At 30.1% G+C, this 17544-nt stretch overlaps 2 protein-coding genes across 2 annotated transcripts; both read right to left on the bottom strand.

Annotated features, from left to right (window-relative positions):
- Positions 1-2649: 2649 nt before the first annotated feature.
- On the bottom strand, positions 2650-3168 carry MONOS_14169 (putative DDE superfamily endonuclease; the record flags this gene model as incomplete). Its single annotated transcript, XM_067866948.1, has 1 exon — positions 2650-3168. The coding sequence occupies one exon, from the start codon at positions 3166-3168 to the stop codon at positions 2650-2652; it is 519 nt and encodes a 172-aa protein (XP_067732960.1).
- A 5212-nt stretch (positions 3169-8380) lies between these two features.
- Positions 8381-8692, bottom strand: MONOS_9485 (uncharacterized protein; the record flags this gene model as incomplete). The annotated part of the gene is made up of 1 exon (XM_067879990.1): positions 8381-8692. The coding sequence occupies one exon, from the start codon at positions 8690-8692 to the stop codon at positions 8381-8383; it is 312 nt and encodes a 103-aa protein (XP_067732959.1).
- Positions 8693-17544: the final 8852 nt, after the last annotated feature.

Here is a 17544-nt window from a genome sequence, read left to right as displayed (position 1 = left end):
GAAAAACATCCAACTCTCTATGAAAGTCCTCGGTATCTTAAAGGCAACTTGTTTGTGTTATTGAAGATCTTTTATCAAAATTCGTTTTTTTATCCATTTTCTTTGTCGGAGAAAATTTTCCGAACAATTCTGACTGAAGATCCGTAGATGACTTGATAACTTACTTCTCTCCAGAGATTTGTTTTGAAGATCCACAAACTCGTAATAGAACTTCAGTTACTGTTATAGGCCAAACGCCTGTTTTCTAAAAAGCTGTTCTAATTGTGGAAGGCTGAATTTCTGCCACAACAGCATCAGGAAGAACTAAGGGCAAGGAAAACCTATAAGAATGCTATGAAAAAGGATATGGTGCATGAAGCTGGTTGTTTAACACAAACTTCAACATGGAAAAAATGGAACTGTCACAAGGGTGTGGAAATGAGTAATATTCTGAGTGAAATACTTACTAATAATATGGCAATTTCAAGCAACTGTTATATTTTCAGGGCAAAAATGCGTAACATGATAATCCATCAAAATTTTTGCTCTCAGCAAGCGAGTTGGCTTCACCTTCTCTTTTGTTTGAAATAACTAATCATTGATAAGAATAATCATAAATTAATCGATTGTGATCCATCCGGAGCTTGCGAAAAGATATTTGATGGAAAATGAAGGAAAATTCGAAAACTTGGCAGGGATCTACCTGTTTGGCCAGAGCAAATAACGATTCAAACATGAGCCATCAGCACTCACACAGAAACGCATTGTTGTATTCCAGACATTTTATTGAGCAGGAGGTGAAGGATGAAGCTGATCCTTTCGGCAGACAACAAGTTTTGACGCTTCTTGTCCACATCTGACAGAAATTTCGTTAAAATTGCACATAGTTGATCCAACGATATCATCCTTTTTATCAAGTCAACCAAATCATCAAATCATGTTAAATGGATTCCGGTGATTGTGCTATGATTTTTCTGCTTCCAACTGTTTAGCGACAGCAGTGTAAAGGATTTAGCTTCTTTTCAACAGAGTGTTGATATGTTTCTTAACAAAAATTACCCCATTGTTTGCTCACTCCCCACTTTTCTTCGTAAACACATGACACAACTATTATCAAAACAAGTATCCTATTCACAAAAAAAATTGTTTAATGTCATGACAGATAATCGGATATTTGAATAATTTCATGTTCAGAAAATTTTGATTTAACATAATTCCCACATTTTCAAACTCTGAATCTTTTATCGCTTGTTATTCTGTAAAACACTCAGATTTTCCATCCTTTTGATATTTCCTTTTATAGCGCGAAACAAGAATGATTTCAATATTTAACGAGCTTTAAAGAATTCGTTGAATTGAATGAAATTTTTTTTGTATTTGTTAACAGGTTTTGTGAATTTGTAGTGTCATTACTAAAAAAGTTTACTCAATAACTTTGTACAAGCCTCCAATGTTTGAATGAATTTTTCCATTCTTATGAAACGGATTTGATTTCAAAAGTTCATTGCTTGTTTTAATTAAAAGGCAATGAGAAAAATAATCCTTCCAATTTCGAATCCATTCATAATAAAAAATTTTTTGTTACTTTCACATGGAATAAAAAAATGAAAATAGGTCAGAAAAGTTTGTTTTCAAAAACAGTGCGTCATTCTAGATTGTGACAAAAATATACAAGTTCAGCACAATGGGATTATGCACACAAGTGACAAAAAAACATTTTTAATATGAGGAAAATGTTTTTTCAATGACAATCATTAATAAATCGAATATATCATCTCTTTCAAAATAATAATTATAATTATAATAATGGAAATAATAATAATGATAAATAAAAACAAATAATATCTGAAAATAATCCACAACTTTTGAAGAATTTCTGAATAAAAATGATTGACTTTTGAGCAGGATGATTTGAATAATTTTTTATTTCAAGCTGTTTTGACATCATAATGAAAATGTTCTCTCTGTTATAACAGATCAGAATCATGCATGTTGCTATTTTGATTTTTAGAATTTGCATTGTACTCAAGAAAAATAAATTTTCCATATTTAATAATGTGTCTCAAAAATTTTTGTATTTTTAAATTCACATCAGAACTTTCTTTTTTCGCTTATGTGGTTTTTAATTCAGATATTTTTTTATATGTGAATGGAAAAACAAAAAATCATTTTTCATGAAAGCATGTTCGTTTCTTTTAAAAAAGAACACTAGGAATAAATATAATCAATCAACTCTCTCTTGATTATTTTCCCGGAATTTTCTTGTTTTCTTTCTTCTCCAGAATTATCATCAAAAAAAACTTTTTTTCGTGGAATTTTCCTTTTCTTTGGTTTTTCATCCTCAAACAATTTTTTTTCCACAGTCTTTTCATTATCATCATTCATTATCTTCTTTTCTTTCATTTTCTTTTGATTTCTCCACTCATCCAAAAAATCTTGGTCGGTTATAATTTCCCCATGAAAAACAAATCTGTGGTTCTTTTTCTTCAGTGTGACAAATGGCTCATCAGGTGAAGCGGAAAGAACAGCATGACATTCATTTGATAACACTCCACTTTTGACAAACGAAGAAACAATTGTTTTAGGCAATAATGCTGTTTGCAGAGCCTGAGGAAGGGCATCTGCAATTGATTTTCTTCGAAAAGAGATAGATGAAGAAAAAGGAACAACCTATTTGGTGTTAAAACATTTTTTGAAGACGGCAGATACTCCTCGGTCGAGAGGCTGAGTGAGGTGTGTGCTGTGGGGGATAAAAGTAACCACGTCGATGGAGGCATTAGTGAATTTTTGCCAAAAATCTGGCTGAGCTCTCAACTGATGAGAGTCCAGCAGAAGAAGGCATCTTTCTTCATCTTTGTCCAAAAGAGTTCGTCTTACCACGATTCCTGGAAGGAGAACATCTTCAGCATATCTTCTAAATATTGCGTCGGTCATCCAGCCATCGTTATCTTCCCAGATATTTATTGTTGAGCTGAGCATCACACGAAGTTCGGATGGAATTTTCTTTGAAGGCCATAAAACGATGCTTTTCAAAGAGCAACCGTCTGCAGCAGCTGCAACGCACAACGTGGCGTTTGGCATGTTCGTGTGTGTTCTGTTAAATCCAGCTGGTGAATCGGAAGGATGTTCAACAAGCTTTTTGGTGGTATCTGAGAGGCGAAGGCAAGATTCGTCAGTATTAAATATCATTGAAGAAGAAAATTTGTAAATATAATGAAGATGTTAAAGAAGTTCATAGAAAGGCTGGAGAGTTTGTTTGTTCGACACAGCTAATCGTTGAATATCTAAATTTCTTGGAAGAGATACTTTTTGGCTTGAATTCCTTTTAATGAATAAAAAGGGCGATGACTTCGAAATTTCAACTTCTTCTTTTTCTTCTTCAAATAGATATTTTTTTTCTATCAGAAATGACAGATTCCATCTTAAATAATATAACAATAAATTTTAATTTGTTTATGAACGAAAAAGCAAACCAAATGTTTCATTTGAGAAACAAAAATGCTCACTCCACTTGAACTTTCGCAGCGAATAACATCCTCAACTGTTTTCTATTCTTCGTCTGTTAGCAACTCTGTGTGACCAATTATGCCGACTTTTCTTTTGTTTTCCAAAGCTGCAATTGCTCTATTTATGGCTGAACGGCTGAACTCGTGTAGATTTACTGCATCAACAATCCTTGCCTTTCCATCTAAAACGATAGTTGCAATTCGCTCCAAAATATTTTCTATTTGTCTATAATCAAATGACATCATTTGATTTCTAATGTTTAACAATCCTTGTTCTGTTTTGTTTTTGATAACACTCATAACAAAAAAATTCTGGTAATGATCTTATTTTTATTTTTTTTAGAATAATTATTTTTTGTAATGAAAAAAAATCCAAAAGAAATTTTTGATTTGAATTCTAACTTAGTGATACCCCTTGCTATTACCTAATCTCATCAAGGGAGGCACTAATCAGAGATGGAGGAGCTAACCCCCCCCCCCCTCATCAGAGATTAGGTATTGTAATTTAATCTGAAATTTTAATAACTGACTTTTCCTTATGTATCACAAATATGATAAAATATCCAAAAAGTGGGAAGAAATAATTCATAATAAAAAATATTGTCCGGAAAAAAAAAACCACACTATTATTTCATTTGTTTCTAATGCCAAAATTATGTGATAAGGAAAAACAGTGATGGTTCTAAAAGGAGTTGTCACTTTTCTGTGTTCAAAAACTTAAATTCGAAACAAAATTATCTATTGGAATTATTTGATCGAAAATAAATGATTTCAAAAGAAATTACCCATATTGAAATTTTAGTTTCAATAGTGGTGAAAAGAATGCTTCATTTAGAACAAACAGTTCATAAATGGGTAATTCTTTTTGAAAAGTCGCAAATGTTTAATTTTTAAATAAATCAAAAATTTTATTTTTGGCTCAAATTTCTGTTAACTAATATCAAACTTCACTTCAATCAAATCTATTCATTGATAATGCTATTTCAAACATTCTTGAGGAGATTTGTGAGCTGAAACAGAAATTTGAGCCAAAAATAAAATTTTTGATTTATTTGTAAATTAAACATTTGTGACTTTTCAAAAAGAATCACCCAAATATTGAGTCTTTTTATATGTACATTTCGAAAAAAGTATATGGGGGAAAATATGGACTTTCAAGCTTTTTTTGCACAATGCATAGAAAAATTGCTTCACACATAGCTTTATATCGCTTCCTCAGATTTCAAAATAAATTTGATTTTTTTTTATTTGTAAACAGACATCGTCGAAATCAAAACATTAGGAATTATGACATTTCACGAATGTCAAAAAATGAACTTATTTTCTATGTATTTTTTGCAATAAAAAAGTCAATGAAAAGTGCATAATTTTTTTATGAAAATCCCTATAGTCAAATATTTTCTCACATATTATAATTTTTAATGACAATCAAAAATCTATTTCCACTCAAGATATATTTATTTTAAGAATATTATTGCATTACCTGATTTGAACTTCCTATTGATTGAAGTTTCAATTGTGGAAACTTATCATTTTATGAAAAAATAATATTGATATATATATTTTAAAAATTATACAAAAGTATGTTTTCAAAAAAATGAACCATTAACATATTTGTGACAAAAAATATTTTTTTTTTTTTTTTTACAACTGATTATGTCGCAGAATTCTTTTTAATATCACATTCATTGAAAAGCTTTTGTTAAGTAATTTCTTTTCCGAAATTGTCGAAACTATGTGAATGAGAAGAAAAGGAATATTGAGAAGACCGAGGAAGCTTCATTAGAACAAAGCCAGAAACAGTCAGTGCGAAACCAGATCCATGCCAAAAGTATTCAAAATGACAAATTCTTTGTAATTCTTTCAATACCATAAATGATAATGGTTAATTTCAATTAATCGAAATCACAGCAACATTTTACAACATGTGGACAGTTTCATGATAGCTTTAGAAAAAATGAAACAAAGATATGATCTTTTTGCATTCCATTGAAAAGTACAGAAATAGTAGATATGAAACAATAAAAACGATAATCAAGTATCGATAATGATCGCAAATAGTGTTTTGTTTTCAGAGATCACATTTTTCCATTGAATTTATTGAAGTACTCTTCTCTTATGAGTCTTTCTTTCGAATCAAATGAAGTAGATATTTCTCTGGGAGGGTGAACAAAATATTTTATTTCATTAATAGAAGTTGATTTCACTTCATTTTCATCGTCTTTGAAGATTTCTAACATTCACTTTCCTTTTTTTTTCGAAAATTTTTTTTCCTTTGCTGGTTTTTTATTCAACATTTCATAAAGTTTTTGTCGACTATGTTTATTGTTTCGTTTCTTTTCAGAAGAAGATGAAGTTGGTTTTCTAATTCTCGTTAGCTGTTTTTGATGAAAATGTAAATGCTCTTTTGTTGATTCAATTTGTTTCATTAGCTATGATTCATCCATCTCATTTGCTCCTTCTGTTGGCTTTTCGTCAGTTGTGTTTTCGTTTGTTGAATATTTTCTGTGACTAACAATCAATGTTGTCGGTTCTTTTGTTTTTTCAGAATCGTGGAGAGATGAATGTTTTGAAGATTGAACAGAAGATGGTTGTCTATTTCTATGAGGAGAATAATTCACAAACAACTCTTCTCTCCAATCTTGCGAGGAAATAAAAGTTTCAGAATTGCAATTGTGATTTTGGATGGGGGATCCAGATATGCGATCCAAGACTGGTACAGCTACAACAGGCTAAACGCCTATTTTAATGAAAGCTGATTTGATTGTGGAAGGCATTGCAGCTACAGCAATTCCTTCAGGGAGTGTGTCGGCAAGTGAGGATCTGAATGAGAGCATCGAAAACGGAATTGGAATGTGAAATTTATTGCATAGAGTTGTTTTTATACGAGAAAAGATACACGAGTCGCACGGTTGTAATAGATAGGTCATATATGGTGGAAAACACTTCAAAATGATATTGTGTTTCTCTGTAAAATCTGCAACAGAATTGTCTGAATGAGTTCCATGGTTATCCATTAGGAACAGGGCTATATGTGTCGATGTTGGTTAAACTTTAGAGACAATCGCAGGTTTCCAGAAATTGATCATGATGTTTTTGAATATTTCTTATGTTATCCAACTTGATGAAAAAGACAGGACTTTGATGTCGAATACTGAAAGCGATGAAAATTCTTCGGGTAAACGTTTTGTCGGCCAAAGAAGAAATTTTCTTGGAGAGGATCCATCCGCACATACACATAAGCACAACGTTGAATTTGGCACTTTTGGAGGAGCTGGAGAAGACGGAGGAATTTGATTTTTCAGGCAAACAATTAGTTTGCTTGAACTTTCATTCAAATTCAATGAGGTTTCATCAAAATTAAATATTCTCGATGAATCAATGTTATTCCTGCTAATAACCTCAGACAATTCTTCAAACCATTGTCTGACATTCTCTGGCGATTGAGCCGCAATTTTTGAAATGTCAGTTGGCCTTGAAATTGCAGCATGAATAATTTCACTTCTTTTTAATAGCTTGTATGTGTCCTTTTTGTTGAGTTTTTTTGGCTCTTTTTTTTCACGACATTCTTATTAAAGAATATGCGCGCACTAAAAAAATATTTTTGTAAAGAAAAAAAAACAAAAAATAAATCAATCCATGTTCTGGACATCATGCACTTTTATTATTTCTTTTTCTGATAATTTCACAAGGACTTGATTTTCTATTGTTTCGAGCTGTCGTGAATTAATGGTTAAAGGATGCCCATCAACTCCAACATCCCTTCCTTCCTTTTGTGCTTTGATTCCCCTGAACCAAGCTCCTTTGGACATAAGTTTTTCATTCACCGCAGTTTGCCATTTCAGTGAATAATCATTTCGAATTGCAAATATTTTTTTCGTTGTTGAACGAATGGAACGATATTTGCTGGATGCGAGCTCGCGATGAAGTTGAAGAGGAGAGAGATATGTTTTGTTGCTCATGTTATATGGGTCATGATCAAATTGATAATTCCAACAACTGTTTTTCGTTGTGACTTTTTGCATTTCTTGATATTTATCATCGTTTTTTGTGTAAATTTCTTTCTGTAACTAAAACATGATATCATTTTTTCCTTTTATAAAAATTAAAAATAAAAATATTCGTTCTTTTCTTTTTCATCAATCATTTCATTGAGTTGTGATTTCTTAATTGCTAAACAAAGATTTATGATGATTATTATGTTTATTTATCATGTTTTTATTTTTTGAAATTCGTTGATGAGATTATTTTCAAAATTTTTCGATAACAGCATATTAAAAAAAAACGGGTTTAACTCCAAGGATCGGGTATTTTACTGACTGCACATTGCTGAGGATACCGCTGTTAATGAAGGCTTTTTTGATCACTGATGGAGTGAATGCGGTGTGAAGGGCTTGTGGCAACACATCTGCAACAGCTGTTCTTTTTGAAGATGAGGAGGCGGATGATGGAGAGCTGTAATTGTTTGATAGCTCTGACTTCAATACTGCAAATACGCCTCTGTCCAGTGGCTGCGATATGTGTATAGTGTGTGGAACGAAGGTGACGACGTCTATTTCGGCTTCCTTGAACTGTCTCCATATCGTTGGATCTGCCCGCGATGAGTGTGAATCCAAGAGAAGAAAGCAACGATGAGATTCTTTTTGAATTCGCTTTCTTCTGTCAATGATAGCTGGCAGCAGAACTGTTAGGGTGTATTTTTTGAATGATGTTTTGTCCATCCAGCCGTTTGTGTTTGGCCAAATGTCAAGCGACGAAGTTTATAGTGTTGTCAGTTCTTTCGGAAGAGTCACGCTCGGCCACAGCATTATAGACGGAAGCGAGAAGCCATCAGCAGCGATTCCAGCAACGAGAGTGGCATTTGGCATCCTTTCGGCAGTCTTTTTGAACCCAGCTTATTCATCTGCAGGATGAACAACAACGCCGCGTGTAGAAGTTGGAATGTGAAGCGACGATTCGTCAACTTTGAAGATTAATTCCTCTGGATATTTGTTTGCATCGTGAAATGCTTGTAATTCTGTATACCACGGCTTTAGGATTTTCTGACAAGATGCTGCAAATCTGTTGATATCAACTTGCTTTGGCAGCGAGGACTTTAATTCCGGATGGCACTTTATGAATGCGTGAACCGTCTTTAGAGTTACTATCCTTTTCTTTTTTTCTTCTTTTTCTCCTTCTTCTTCACTATCGCTAATTTTGTTTTCCATCTAAATCCAAATTAATATTCAATTCAAATATCAATTACAAACCAAATTGCGCGCTTTTCTTAACGTGAGGCTTGTCCCAGATCGGGATTCAATTGTTACTTCATCCAAGAATTGCTTTTCTTTTTCGCCGCTAATAATTGTTGGGTGACAAACTTATGCAATCGGCTTTCCGTTTTTTATAGCTTGAACAGCGTGCTCCAATGACTTCTTGCTGATTCCACCGTATTTGACTCCATCGATTAGCCTGACAACATTGTCATTTACAATGTGCGCAATCCTTTCCAATCTTGAACTATATTTTCTGTAACGTAATGAAGACATTGCTTCCTTCAGCCGCTTCTGCGCTGCTTCATCTTTCTTCTTCACTAGTAATTTCATATATATATTATGGGTAATGATCATTAATATATTTTTTTATTTATTAATTCTCATTAAAGAATTTTTTATTTATATTTATATTTACAAATGAATTTTAGAAATACTTAAACCTCTGTGCAGCCCAATTTCTCATGAAAGCTCAATGGAAGGACTTGAATACTTTTATTTCGCTTTCGAGTTATTAAATTTAATTCAAAATTCAAATACGAAGATTTAGTCAACATCAATGAAATAAACAATTTAATATTCGAGAACGTTTTTGCTAATTTTACATTCAATTTCCATCGCATATAATCACAGGGCTGAAAATAAATATTCACATTTTATATTATGATGTGTTCATCTTTCTTGAAAATTCGGTTTTTCGATTAATTATTTCAATTTTTGTTTTTCCAGAAATTTGTATTAATAAGAAAAAATAATGAACATCATCGTTAAAAATAGTTTTCTCAATTTGAAAAAGCGAATTTGTGAAGAATTTTCAAGAATGAAAAAATCGTCCCAAAACAAACAAACAAATCTATCAATTTTTGTTTTTTTTCTGTGAATTGCGAAATCGGATAAAATCGCAATAGGATATATTCACAAAAAGTTGGGCAAAGCTTGATTTGAAAATATCCGATTTTGACTGCATTTCAACTTTAATTTTTTTGACTAAAAATGATAATTTAGGAAATATAACTGTGTTTCGTCTTTGTTATTTTCCACATTTATCATGAAATAATGTTTTCACTCATATCTCTTATTGATGGTGAGAAATCAGATGTTGCTGATTTTTAAAACAAAATATATCAAGATTTGGATTTTGGTTGGCAGTAGTTCATTCATATAATCAACTTTAATGAAACATAAAAATTTTTTTCTTACAGAAGTCATAAGAAAATAAAGAAAGTTCCACAAAGGGAAAAAGAAGAAACAAATTTGGCTTTTTGGATTTGAAGAAAGAAAAGAAAATGATAAAGTTGTGGAATGATTTATTGTCAGTGTTTCAAATAGAAAAAAGGAGACTCTGATACCCATCATTGAAGCCAATATCCAGAAAGGAATAACGATTTTCAGTGATGAGTGGTGGTGTGAATTTGTGCTTGAATGAATTAGGTTACAAACATCAGACAGTTTGCCACAAATACGAATTCAAAAAACACAGAACAGAAGTATGCTCTTATTTGATTGAAGGTTGTTGGTCTAATTTCAGAAGATCATTGCCTCCATGTGGAATTTCAGAAAAATTCATTGATGATTTTATTGCTTCATTTTTGTTTCATCGAGATAAAGAAATGCGATTCAAAATTTGTGAGGAATAATACCAATTCCAAATTAAAAAAGAAGCTGCATATCCCAATGACAATGATTATGAAGAAGGAGACGATGAAGCAGGTGTTCCCCAAATTGATCAGGAAGCAATTGATATTCTTGACGAAGATAATTACGATCCAGGAAATGGAGCAGATGCTAGTGAATATTCTGAATCATAAAAGATTTGTACTTTTTATTTTAGAAAATATTAAATTGACATTTTATACACTTAAAAAATAAAATGACAATAACCCACTATTGTTCATTTGTTATTTGGGCATTTCAATAATAATAAAAAATGAATTTGAAAGTAGTCAAAGACATATTTGGATCATGAAAAAAAAGCTTATGTTATTAAAAATAATCATAAAAATCGAAATAAATTTCAGCTTTTTTAAAGAAAAAATATCCTTAACTTGAGATTTCACAAACTTATTAAGGAATATTTAAACTTTCGCATTTTTTTGCATGCATTAACAAAAATTGTGTATTCAATATCAAAGAAATCAATTTTATTGCTATTTTTTTTTTGAAAGCTTTAAGAACATTGAGCTAAAAGTGAATTTTCAACAATAAATAATCAGTTGCTTTTTAAGAAAGAAAAATCGAATATATTACATATTTCACATTAGAAAATAAAACCTTTTGGAAAGTTCTTTTTTTATATTTTGGTGATTGTTTTTGATATCATTTTTTTTTTACAAAATTTTCGACTCGAAAATGTCCTTTGAATATTAACAAATGAACAGTGAAAAGTTAAAAAGCTGAAAAAACATTTTCACCTTTAATTCGGTCAAGACACTTGTTTTTCAAACAGTTGTTATGAACATTGCATTTGAATAAAAAAGTTCTTCACAAAGGAAAACAATCTTTGAAAAAACAACACCCCGAAAAAAGTTATGATTTCAAAAATAATCACCCATATCTGCTGAGAGCAACTTCAATGCAATCTGACATATATCTGAAATCATGTGCCAAGCAAGTAGAGAAAATATGAATGATGTTTTTATGAAATGATAATTCATTTTAATTTATGATGAAAATGCTTAAATCTGAAACTTGCTGTATGTTGTATTGGAATCAGTTGATCTCATTAAAAGACATTAGCATAAGAAAAAATTGTTTGAAATAAAGCAAAAGCAACAATGCATTCTGTTTCAAGTGTCGTTTTTTCTACAAAAACTGATTCTTTTGCAATTCTGCCCACTATTTGTGTTGTTTTATATAAAACAGCTCCAGTCATTTCTATCGTGTGAGCTTTTTGATGAAAACTGCAGTATCCAAATGAAGGTCTCGTTCACATAGTGAACATAAATCTGTTCTATTTTTTTGTTTGATAAGAACACCACGTGTTTTTTCGCAAAAATATGAATATGACATATTTATTCCTCTCCTTTGCTTCAATTCCGAAAGAAAAAGTTCCGTGTTTTGTAAGTCAATATTTTCTCACCGTGGCAAAAGAAATAATTGTTTTGACATCTAGAACTGATGATTTTTTTTTCACTCTATCAATTGATCATGAGCTCTTTTTTATTTGCTTTGCTAGCAATAATAATGACACTTTTAAATGAACAAGTTTCTTGTTGATGTGAATTATTTGACTTGTTTAATAACTTTTCGAGCAAAAATTGTGATATTTTTCGATGATGTGAAAATTTGAAACATCAACATGTTCATCGTTTCAAACACACCAAAAACAATTAAACGTTATTTTCGAACAATCGTTTATAACTTCAGATAATGTCGATGTGATATAAATAAGGAAAGAAGAGTTGAACATATAAACTGAAACCAAAATGTATTCCTTAAGATGTGATAGATGAACTTCATTTTAGAGGTTATTGATCGGAAAAATTCAATTTGAACAAAATTGGTGATTATTTTTGAAATCATATATTATTTCTGGGTATGTATATTTTTCTTGTTCGCAGTTATTTGCAAAAGAAATATCAAAAAAAGTTTCACATTCTTTCAAATGATTATCTGTCAAATGCATGATATCTTTAAAAGACATAGTTCATTAATAATTTTGAAAAAAAATATTTGAATAATTTTATATATAATATTTGACAAATTGTTAATTCGAATATTTGCATATGAGAAATATGAAAAAAAAATATATGACAAATGGAACATATTTGATATCTTCCGTTGACGAATAATAATGATCAACTCGATTTTTCATTGAGCTATTGTATTTTTTCTGTAGTCCTGATGGTTCGTCTGTCTTTACGATAAAGAACTTGTTCACAATTTGGATATAAGAATCATATAGAAATGAATGTTTTCTTGTCGCTTCAGAACGGGAACCCTTTAACAAAAAAAAAATTTGATAATCTATTGCTCGATATTTTCATTTTGTTCTTCAATTTAGTCAAAATTTAAATTATTCAAATCATTCAAAGAAAAGCTTTGGCATGAACAATCAAAAAGTTGATTTCTTGAGTTTTAAATTTATTTTGGTTAAAACGCACTCAGTTTGAGCATCATTCCATACAACTTATCTTTTCATGGACAAAAAAAACATGAATTGGAGACAATTTATCCAAAAACATATAAATATTAAATACAAGTTTATTCAAGTATTATATACCAAACTGTGTTTTTTTTATTTTTCAGAAAACAAATGTTAAAATATTTACTTGCAACTCTTTTTTTTTTAACGGATATATTGCAAACATCAATGAAACAATTTCTTGTTTTCTGCCAGAATTGCATGTGAACAAAATTGTTGGCTTTGCTAATTGTTTGTCATTATCAACAAAATGTTAAAATAAAAATTTTTCATTTCTTCATTATCAATTCTGTAATCATAAATAAACCAATCTTATGACACATATTGCTCAAAAACTGCAACATTTAAAGTATGGCCATTCAAACGCTTTGAAAAAATGCACAATTTAATATTATTTCTTTGTAGAATAACAAGATGAATAAGTTTATGAAACATGATTTTTCTGATCTTTTCACTGAAAACGAAGATATGGGAAATTCTTTTTATGAAGGTGCAAATATTTAATATTTTTACAAATCAAAAATTTCATATTTTGCTCAAATTCATGTTAACACACACCAGACTTCACTAATATGGAATCAAAATCTTGACAATGCTATTTCAAGCATTCAAAAAAAATTTCATGAGTGAAAACAAAAATTTGATCAAGATATGAAATTTTCGATTTCTTTGAAAATTATACATTTTGCACTTTTCAAATAGAATTACACATATGTAAAATTTGTTTCCAGAAACCGCATTCACATTTTCATGATCTTTGTATTTCGATTATTCATAAATAAAAAAAAAGTTCTTTTAATAATTTTTTCTTATTTCTTCATTGAATAGGTTTTTCTTTGATTGCAAAACCAATATTTCTACATGTCAAAGTTTTGTTTTTTTCTCAAATATAACTGCTATTTGACAAAAAAGTTGACGTAAAAAAGAATCTTCACACGGTCAAAGTGCAGCAATCATTTTTAGTCCAAAGGTTTTTTTTTCATCGTTTCATTTTCGATGGTCATTTAATTTCACTGACAAAAGTGAACATGACAGTTTTATCAGATGCCATCAGCAAATCCTTTCTTAATTGCTTTTATTGTCTTTGGAAATTTTCGCTTTCGTTTGTATAATTTTTTTCAAAAATGAATCTTTTTACAATATATATATATATATAATAGCAAACAAATAATTTTACAATTGATCATGACGTAGAGGTCTTATACGTTAATTTACAAACAATGAAATTTTTTTTCCTAAAATTCTTTCAAAAAATTTATGATATCAAAAATTATCACTCATTTTCTTTTTCTACATTTTCCGTAACATGTGGAACATTTCATATGATCAATTGTCAGCTAAGGGTTAACATTTGTTTTTGATGTGGTATATTTTACGAAAAAACTTTGATGCTTTTTAACTTTTATGTGGTTTCGAAAATTATTTGTTGAAATTTGTAGTTTTTGTTCATTAGACTGTGTTGAACTGAAACTTTTATATAATGAGTCAAAATGAGCTGAAAAGATAGGAAACAACTGAGGAAGTGTTTTTTTTATTTTTATCCACATTATTGTTTTCAAAGTTAACCAAAGTTCCAAATTCACCACTGTAAACATTTTTCTCATGATGTTCTGCAATATAGTTATTTTCTGTCCTAATTTTGTTGAATAGATGAGAATGAGTGGATTATGTGAAGTGAAGAAGATATCTATTTCTATTATTGGGTTTTGTATCACAGAAAAATTTAATTGCCTAAGCATTTTTGAAGAAGTCCATTCTGAAAACAGATTCAAGGCAATCAGTAACGATGCTATGATCGTTGGCAAAGCAATGAAAGAAAAAGTTATATCATATTTGGATAAATGATAATCGACAGATTGGGACGTGATTACTGAAAACTGAGATATTTGGCTATCCTGGTTGAATTCTTGCTGAAGTTGACAAAACGAAGTCGATGCTTTTGTTTCTCTTTTGAATCAAATGAGCAAACTATTTCTCCTTTGGTATTATGAACCCAATGATTGTTATATTCCCTAGCCAATGTGAAAAAAGTTTATGTTCCTTAAAAGATTTCATTGTTGATAATTCCTTTTCGGTCAGAATATGTGAGGAATTGGATAATTGATGTTTCTTTTCTAAAGATTGTAAATGTTGACAATAACCACACATGTCCGTCCTTTTCCTTGCTTTAACATAATTTTTTGTAAGTTTGTAAAAGTATGATAATGATAGTTTGATACTTGTTTCATTAACAAAATCTTTCCAAAGCTGATTTTTTGGTATGAAAATTAGTCTTTTTTCTCAGGAGAAAAAATTAGTGGGACATGCCTTGAATTTGTGAACAAATTCTGTTGAAGAAAAGTTGAAGATGTGTTTTTTGAAACAGAGGAAATAATGTTGCAATTGATTGATGAAAATTGAGCTCCTTTTGAAACAGATGAGATTTTGCGGAGTTTAGATGAAGAATTGGTAGCTGAATCAAGTGAGGAAGAGAATGGACAAGTTAATAATTTCTCATTTTTTATTGAGAGCAATGTTTATCAGTAAGCAAATTTTTCCACTGTTTAATTTAATGAATTCGTTTGTTCAGTCCAAACAATGATGAATTATTGTTTTCATATGAAAATGTTGGAATATATCTGTGAGACGGTGAAAATGAATTCAATAAACAAGTTATATAAATAAAAAATAGACAGTCTGCTTTTTCAGAGGAAGTTATATGAAAAGACGCCTTTTGAACTCAATGAAATGAATAATGAAATGATTTCGACCTAAATGTTTGATGATAAAGATAATAATTAAATATCAATTATATTTGAAGAAAAGATTTCCTTTTCAAAAAAGAAATTTCGCTTATATATATATATATATATGCATCCATAACTTGATATTTAACATTCAGGAAATTGATTAAAAAAAGCAAGATGTTATAAATTTCGGTGTTTCTTTCAGTATTAACATTATGCTCAATTGTTAACCGTTACGTTTCTAATTCGAAAAATTGATTCAATACAATAACAGTGCCATTTTCACTAATTGGGTAAAATAGTTGGTTTTTTTCTGCTTTACGAACGTCATGGCATTGCTGACATTTTGTGCGATATTTAATTCCATTCATTAACTTTTGTTTGGTCGATGAATTTTAATCAATAAAGATGTAAAGAACCCATTGATTTGCTTCAAAAGCAGATTATTGTTGGTGATGTTGTAAATCGTTTTCCCTTTCAAATAGAAAAATTAATGGATGGGGCCAAGTTTTCGGATAATTTGTAGTATCAAAAATTTCTTAAAATATGTATAATTTTTTTGTAAACTCCCTTTTGAAAAAACAAAAAAATCCAAAAATTTCATATTTTCATCAAATTTCTTTTCAAACTTAAGAAACTTTTCCGAAATTGAAATAACTACACTGTTAAGGATCTATTACAATTGAAGTGAAATTTCATTAATGGGAACAAAAAAATTGATTTATACATGAAATTTTAAAATTTTTTTGTTTTTTTCAAAAGGAAGTTTCAAAAAAGAATCAGCTGTATGTAAAATAATTGATATGATAAACCGCAATCGTTTCTATGTTTTACAAAAAGTGACTTGTTGAATAATGAAGAAGACGTTACACATTGAAAGGCACTTGCAAAGAAGCAAATGACATCAAGGTTTTCCAATATTTTCTTTTCAATTTACTTCTGACCAAGTTTTCTCCTTTCACTGTGACATATTGATAATTTTGTGGACAATGTTCGATGCGTGAACTTCGCCCTATTCCCAAAAGCAAAGAGAAAATAAAAATGTTAACTTTTTCCAATTGTTTTTATGTTTCAGAATAAAGAATATTTTTTGAAGCTTTTGTTGAAGTTGGATTACACATGAAATGCGGAACATTTCTCTATTCTTTCGATATTTTCCCATTTCAAAAGAATCAGTGCTCTGAAATATCACTTTCCAACCTAAAGTTTGCTGACTAAGAATTAATTTTCATTTATTCAACTCGATTGATGTCTCTGGTATTGCATTCGATAATAACGATTTGAAAGTGTTAATGGAAATTATTGAAGGCGAATTTGGATAAACAATAGGTTGAGTTGAATTGGGATCGCATTCGCTTTTTTTTCGCAGAGAATTGGGATTAGTTAATCTTTTCTTCTGAAATTGTGCTTCGTTGATTTTTGAAGTTTTTCTTTTCAATTTCCCACTGTTGCGTTTATGATTTCCTAGTCTGACAGAATTTGGTTTGGAATTATCCTTCGTTTCAGATATTTCTTTATATCTTAATCTTTTGTCTACGGAAATATTATTCATCGTTTCTTCCTTGTTGTTGAAAAAGGGTTTGTAATGAAAGGTTGGATGTGACTTTTCAGAAATTTTAATATCATTCCATTCTCATTCTTCTTATATACTTTTATCCATTATTTTTTTTTTTGTGTTAATTTGCCATATTTTTAAGATGAATGAGAAGAATATTCCTGCAACCAACTGTTCCCTAACATCCATTCGATTTGTGAAAGACGTTTTATAATACATATGAGTGAAAAAAAAAAACTTTGAATCTTATATAAAAAGAAATTTTTTCTTCATGATGATATTGAAGGTTTTTGAGGAGGAACAATATCAGCTCGATTTTTCTGCAACGTCCGTTCAATATTGTTGATTTTTCCTTGTGAAATGTTATTATTGAAAGATGACA

This window comes from Monocercomonoides exilis, assembly GCF_001643675.1.
Source record: "Monocercomonoides exilis strain PA203 chromosome Unknown scaffold8-1962414, whole genome shotgun sequence".
NCBI classification, from domain to species: Eukaryota; Preaxostyla; order Oxymonadida; family Polymastigidae; genus Monocercomonoides; species Monocercomonoides exilis.
This window is presented reverse-complemented; position numbering and strand designations above follow the sequence as displayed.